At 52.3% G+C, this 6425-nt stretch overlaps 4 protein-coding genes across 4 annotated transcripts; 2 read left to right on the top strand and 2 right to left on the bottom strand.

Moving 5' to 3' along the window:
- Nucleotides 1-19: 19 nt before the first annotated feature.
- Nucleotides 20-3321, bottom strand: LOC108013007 (ankyrin-3). The gene is made up of 4 exons (XM_017078594.4): nucleotides 2157-3321; nucleotides 1761-2093; nucleotides 1605-1708; nucleotides 20-1551 (listed from the first exon to the last, which is right to left on the bottom strand). The coding sequence occupies exons 1-4, from the start codon at nucleotides 2965-2967 to the stop codon at nucleotides 784-786; spliced, it is 2016 nt and encodes a 671-aa protein (XP_016934083.1). The 5' UTR covers nucleotides 2968-3321; the 3' UTR covers nucleotides 20-783.
- A 234-nt stretch (nucleotides 3322-3555) lies between these two features.
- On the top strand, nucleotides 3556-4984 carry PolD2 (DNA polymerase delta subunit 2). The gene has a single exon (XM_017079417.4). It carries the CDS (start codon nucleotides 3636-3638, stop codon nucleotides 4932-4934), a length of 1299 nt encoding a protein of 432 aa, XP_016934906.2. The 5' UTR covers nucleotides 3556-3635; the 3' UTR covers nucleotides 4935-4984.
- Nucleotides 4968-5293, bottom strand: LOC108013523 (U6 snRNA-associated Sm-like protein LSm8). Its single transcript, XM_017079419.4, has one exon. It carries the CDS (start codon nucleotides 5291-5293, stop codon nucleotides 5006-5008), a length of 288 nt encoding a protein of 95 aa, XP_016934908.1. The 3' UTR covers nucleotides 4968-5005.
- Nucleotides 5294-5384: 91 nt separating this feature from the next.
- On the top strand, nucleotides 5385-6325 carry mRpL46 (mitochondrial ribosomal protein L46). Its single transcript, XM_017079418.4, has one exon. The coding sequence runs from the start codon at nucleotides 5470-5472 to the stop codon at nucleotides 6244-6246; it is 777 nt and encodes a 258-aa protein (XP_016934907.2). The 5' UTR covers nucleotides 5385-5469; the 3' UTR covers nucleotides 6247-6325.
- Nucleotides 6326-6425: the final 100 nt, after the last annotated feature.

Here is a 6425-nt window from a genome sequence, read left to right on the forward strand (position 1 = left end):
AGGAGAAGCCACTACCCACTGGTGTGAAAGTTCATGTTTATTTATTGATCGATAGCGTTATCAATTCGATTGAAAATGACATTATAGTTACAGAGATTAACAACGGTTTAGCAACAATAATAATAGTTACAATAATAATTACATAACGTCTCGATCCTTCGATTGCGTTCGAATATACAAAATTCTAAAACATCCGAAATGTTCGTCAAAAAACAGCCTTAATTGTATGTCCTATAACTTATGCAGCATGATGGGGCCTGGAAAGGGGGTGAGGGGCGGAAGGTGCAAGGGCGGGACGTGCTTGTATAGTGTAAAGCGCATTAGAGTTCACAAAGTTGTACGTATAGAATTACAAAACATAGATGAGCGTTCCTCCCTCACAATAGTATCAATAGATTCGTATCAAAGAAATTGCACGTGTTTGATTTGACAATATTTAAATTGGCTTCTCATGTGTGATTTATGTTGAGTCTAGGTACGTTTAAGCGTTTCCATATATCATATACGGACCTGTTCCGGTTCAAACATATCTCTTTCGACCCTAAATCAAGGCGACGTATTCAGAACTTATAAACAAAAATTATACATATCTATTAATTTGTTGATATCAAATTAATAGGGCTACCCGGAACAGGCCTGATAGTTCGTAATTATTGCGTAACTACATACCTACTGGGGTACGCGAATATGCATATTAAACATTACATAGCCTAGGGGCAACAGTAGTGATTGACTCTTGTTCGCTGCGGTTGGGATTCATTGGTCCTTGGGCCGCTCCACTCGCTACCTCTCGAACTGCAGCACATAGTCCTTAAGCTGACCGGGCAGGTTCAGACGGTTGATGTTCTGGGCCAGCTTGCGGTTCATCGCCTCGTAGATGGCCCAGCGCGATAATTGCTTTAGACTGCGCGGCCGACGATAGAGCGTCGAGATCAGGGCTATCAGTTGCTCCGTCTTCTTGCTGGGCACCTGGGCCACGTAAAAGTTGTGCAGCGCCTTGAGGCAATTGAAAAGCGGCTCGTGGTGCATGGTCAGGTAGAAGAGGTGTATCACACGCGTGTACGTCGCGTGCGGATCGTTTAGGATGAACTCCTTCTTCGTGATCAGGATGATGTAGTAGAAAAGCAGGTAACACGAATTCGTGCGGAACGAACTGCGGAAGGTGGCCAGCTCGTTGGAGAAGATGGTGATGCCGGGCGTAGTCTTTCCGCTCAGCACAATGTTGGGATCGGCCCCGTACTGGATTAGCGTCAGGGTCAGCTCGTAGACGCATTCCATGTCGTGGCAGGTGCGCACATTCTGCACCATGTCCATCACCGCCTGCAGAATGTGCTGATATGTCTTATTGCAGTCCAGGCCGTGCTGTAGCAGCATCAGGAGGATGTTCTTGATGAAGTCGAAGTTTGTGCGCTTCTGGGCGTCGCAGTTAAGCGTAAAGTTCTCGCTCACCGTGAACACGAGCACGTGCAGCGGCTTGAGGTTGGCGCGGTAGGAGCAATTGGGGTTGGCTCCGTGCTGCAGCAGCATGCGAATGCAGTTTAGATAGCAGACCTGCAAATAGGGATTAGCTCTGGGAGATAAACATTTAGATGTAACAGCCTGACCTTCATTGAGTGCGTAAAATGATGCAGGTGATCCTTATTAATTAATGGCACTAGCAGAACCATGATGGGTACAGATCCATCTCTCCCGACGATGTTGGGATCCCCTGAAAAAATCCATGAATATTAAAATTAATGGTAAATAACTTATCGTCTCACCGTTCTCCTTGATGAGCATGCTGAGCAGCTCGTAACAGACCTCCCAATCTCGTAGATGTCGAAACACACAGGCCATGGCACTGTTTCCGGCCTGGTTAATCGACTGTTTGGCCCCGTTTTGCAGCAGGAATCGAACTAGGTGAAGGACGTCCCACTTGCTCCACTTGTCGTAGCCATAGCGAGCTTCCTCCAGGGCATAGCGCACTATCAAGGCGTGCAACGGGGTGTTTCCTAGGGAGTCGGGTGCATTGATAAGCTCCTTGCAGCCGCGCTCCAGCAGGATGCGAAGAGTGGCGAGGGTATCGTCTGCCGATTTGCGAGCAGCAAAGATAACTAAAGAGATATTAATGTGTAATTTCCCTTTTAAGATACTTTTTTAACCAGCACAAAACTCACCCACATGCAGCAGGGTCATCTGCTGGGTGCAAGTCCGCACAGTTGTGATGGCGCCCTGGTGGATGAGTAGCTCAAGGAAGCGGCCGTCATGAAGCACGGCATGGTGAATCGGGTAATACTCGTCCATGATGAGATTGATTTCCTCCGAGCGTGTTACAACAAGCTGCTGGACGCAGTTCCAGGCACCGCGTTCGCAGGCTAAGTGCAGCAGCGGCTTCTTCACTCGGAAAGGGATCCACGGCTCCTCCATCTTTTGGGTGAGCAGACTGAGCACATTGTACTGATCCCCGTCAATGGCGTAGTAGAGGGCGTTCTGCAGCTTGGTGTTCAGCCGCTCACTAACGTCATCCACGTTGTTGTGCCATTTGCCGCTCTCCTCGCAGTTGCGCGTATGGGCGCCGGGAAAACACATTCTGGTGTCAACGTCGATGCGAGCGCCGTGCCGCAGTAGCAGCTCCACGCACTCCTCGTAGCCGCGCAGGGTTGCGATGTGCAGGGGCAGGGAGCAGGGCGACCGGTTCACGTCCGGTCGATGGCGGTGCAGCAGCCACTTGGTGAGATCGATGTGGTTGAGGCCAACGCTGCGCTGCAGGATGTTGTAGCCATAGTCGTCGTGCATGGCCAGGATGTTCTCGTTCTTGGGTATCTGGATGAGTAGGCTCTCGAGCGTCTGCAGCGACACCTTGGGGTTGGCGCGCAGGATGTCAAACAGCGTCTGGATGGTCTCCTCGGTGGCCTTGGACAGCTTGCCATCGCGATGCGAGAGGAGTGCGGATCCGGAGCGGAACACCTGGCTCACGGAGCCGCCCATGTCTTGGGCTCTGGCTTCTTTCCCCTCCGGCCGACTAGCACCGCACTGGCATGCTCGATCCTTCTGCGACGCAGTTTCCGGGGAAGATCGACAAACTGCGAAATGCGTATCAGTTCCGAAACCGTAAAAATCAATAAGAGCCCTGAAACATCCGCCCAGATCAGCACTGGACGACGGCTTGGAGGCGAGAGGCTACTCCGGTGGCTTCGGTCACGGAATTCCACATCCCTGTGGTGCGTTTACAAGTTAAACTCATCGCATCCGGACATAGGGAACAGGTTTATTTCCAAATTACAAAAACTTTTCGTTCTTCCTAAGCTCTTGCTTTTCTTTTTCTTCTTTTCGATACTGAACAGCTGTAGGAGGGTGTGTGGAAGGTCTATCGGATATCGATAGGCAAAGAAAATACAGTAAACACTGTATAACAGAAATCGTTATTATATATTTTAGTTAATCTGTATATCTATAGAGCTTTTAAGTACTAGGATGTAGTACACTGAACATTGAAATCTGTTATTAATTCTGAAAATATTGTTAACAAAATTACAACTACCGATCCAGGTTAGCGGTGTGCCTTGGTCAATCTTCACTGTAGCAAATTGGCGCCTAAAAATAAACAAGCGTCTTGAAAAGAGTGTGCGTCTTCATAGATTAACATAGCCGGAAACATGACCAACCGCCTGGAGACCAAGTACGAGAACCTGAGCAGCGTCTTCCGGCTCAAGGGACACGACTACCAGAAGCAGTTCTGCCACCTGTACGCCCACCGCCTGGCCGAGATGACGCGCCTCCTGACGCCGCTGGTCCAGAAAAAGTGGGGCGACAAGGAGCCCATAAAAAAGCTTTGCGAGCTGCGCGGCGAACAGGACGTCCACTGCATCCTGATCGGCACCATCTTCAAGTACCAGGCCCACAAGCCCAGCATCCTGCGGGACATCTCCGAGGAGAACCAGTTGGCGCCCCAGCCACCGCGACAGAACTACTCGGAGCCGGAGGACAAGATTGTGCTGGAGGATGAGTTACAGCGCGTGCGACTTCAGGGCGAGGTGAATGGCCAGCTGCTGGCCACTGGGGTTGTGTGCGCCGCCCTCGGGGGAACCGACAGTGAGGGATTCTTCAACGTGGAGGACATTCTTTTCTACGAAAGTGGACCTCAGAAGCCCCTGGCCACGACGAAGAGGAGCCGCCTGCTGGTACTCGCCTCGGGACTGGACCAGCTGCAGGCCCACAACTTCGTAGAGGCCCTAAATCTCTTCCAGTACTGGCTGGCTGGCAGTTTGGGCAACGGGAAGGAGGCTGGCTCGATGGTGCGCCTCATCGTGGCTGGAAACTCGGTGAGAGCCAGTGCCGTGGCCCATGTGCCTACGCTCCAGGTGGCCCGTACCCAGGCGAATGCCAACGATACCGTCCAGGCTGTGACTCAGTTGGACCAGTGGTTCGCCGCCTGGGCACGCAGCCTCCCCGTGGACATAATGCCCGGAGCCTACGACCCTGCCAACTTCATGCTGCCCCAGCAACCGTTCCACAAGTGCATGTTTCCGCAGGCGGCCCAACTGGCCTCCTTTCAGGCGGTGACCAATCCCTACAACTGCCGGCTGGACGAGGCCCTGATTGTGGGCACCTCCGGCCAGAATGTGTCGGATCTGCTGCGCAGCACTTCACTGGACTCGCCCCTGGAGGCTCTACGATGCACCCTCACCTGGGGTCACATCGCACCCACTGCTCCGGACACTTTGGCCTGTTATCCCTACATAGACAGCGATCCCTTTATCCTGCGCGAGTGTCCGCACATCTACTTCGCTGGCAACTGCGAGTCCTTCGCGACGGAGCTCCACGAGGACTCCACCCAGGCCAAGCGCACCCGCCTGGTGTGCGTGCCCAGCTTTAGCCGGACGCAGAGCGTGGCCGTGGTGGACCTGGACACACTGGACTGCCGCCAGGTCAACTTCAGCGTGGATGCAGAATGAGAAATACCATATTAATAATATTAAGAATACACCTTGTTAAGTCTTGAGAATCACTGGTTTTATTCGCTATTCTAGTGCACCACCGGGCCCAGGGGCTCTCCTCGGATGTTGGCCAGGTCCAGGCGGGAGTCGATGGTCTCGTCTATCAGGCCGATCACGGCGATGTTGTCCCCGCGGATGATGTGCAGTCCCAGGACGATCTGCTCGATGCCGGAGCTGGTGGAGAAGACGCGCTCATGGCACTCGTCGATGATGATATTGATGGTCTGGTCGAATCCCTTGAGCGTCCCGATGAAGTTCCGTCCGTCCGCCGTGATGATGGACACTGTGTGATTGATGTACGATTCCAATCCGGACATTTTGGGCAGTCTTTTCGTTTAAATTGTGTCCAGAAAAATAAATACAAATTGTGAAAACGATTGCGACGCGCTCTCCGATAACGATAGCGATAACACTTAGAACAGCTGATCTGATTTCGGTGCTCATGTAATCGGTGGTTCATATTTTCCTTAAAAATTCAATTAAATTGTATAAAATGCTGCGTCGCCTTGTCCAAGTGGGTGCCCGGGAGCTGAGCCGGAGCCAGTCCTCCGCCGCCGCCGCGGAGAAGTGGGATCTGTATGCCGGAGTGCTCGTGGAGCGCCTGCCCGTGGTCTCCAAGTCGCTCAATCCCCTCGAGAAACAGTTCCAGGACATGCTGTGGCGCGTGGAGTACGAGAACAGCCTGAAGTCCGACCACGAGCTGAAGCATGAGCGCGAGATCGTCCAGGCTGAGTTGATCAAGAAGGGCAAGATGCAGGTGGACATGGAGGACAGCGGCTCCAAGCAGACGGCCCAGGACCGCAAGGATGCCTACATCGAGGAGCTGAAGAAATTCCAGCTGGGCGCGCGCACCACTCCTGACGACCAGGCCAAAAAGACCAGCTCCACGGACCGCTGCCTGGAGGACACGCTCTACCTTCTTGTCCAGCAGAAGCTCGGCCAGCAGGAGCACCTCGTCCTGCCGCAGGGCAAGCGCGAGGAGGGCGAGTCCATGCGCCAGACGGCGGAGCGAGTCCTCCGCGAGAGGTGCGGCCAGGAGTTGCAGGTCCTCTTCTACGGCAACGCACCCGTAGGCTTCCACAAGTACAAGTACCCCAGCAACCAGCGGACGGAGAGCGTCGGCGCCAAGGTCTTCTTCTATAGAGCATCCCTGCGCTCCGGCCAGGTGGCGGAAAAGGTGGCCAAGTTCGAGTGGCTGCCCAAGGAGGAGCTCAACGGAAAACTTAAAAATGCAGCCTATGCGGAAAGCGTTAACAAGTTCTTGTTGTAATCGTATTGTTAAATCTGTTTTGATATCTAACGAATAAATATAGATACTACTTGGTCTGAAGAGGCCAGGGGACTAGCGATTTAAAGTCTTTTAAATAGAGTTATGAACTAGGACCAATAATATTTCAAGGAATATATATATCATATATATAAATCGATTCAAAAAGGTCAATGATTTTT

The sequence above is a fragment of the Drosophila suzukii genome, chromosome 3 (genome assembly GCF_043229965.1).
Source record: "Drosophila suzukii chromosome 3, CBGP_Dsuzu_IsoJpt1.0, whole genome shotgun sequence".
NCBI classification, from domain to species: Eukaryota; Metazoa; Arthropoda; class Insecta; order Diptera; family Drosophilidae; genus Drosophila; species Drosophila suzukii.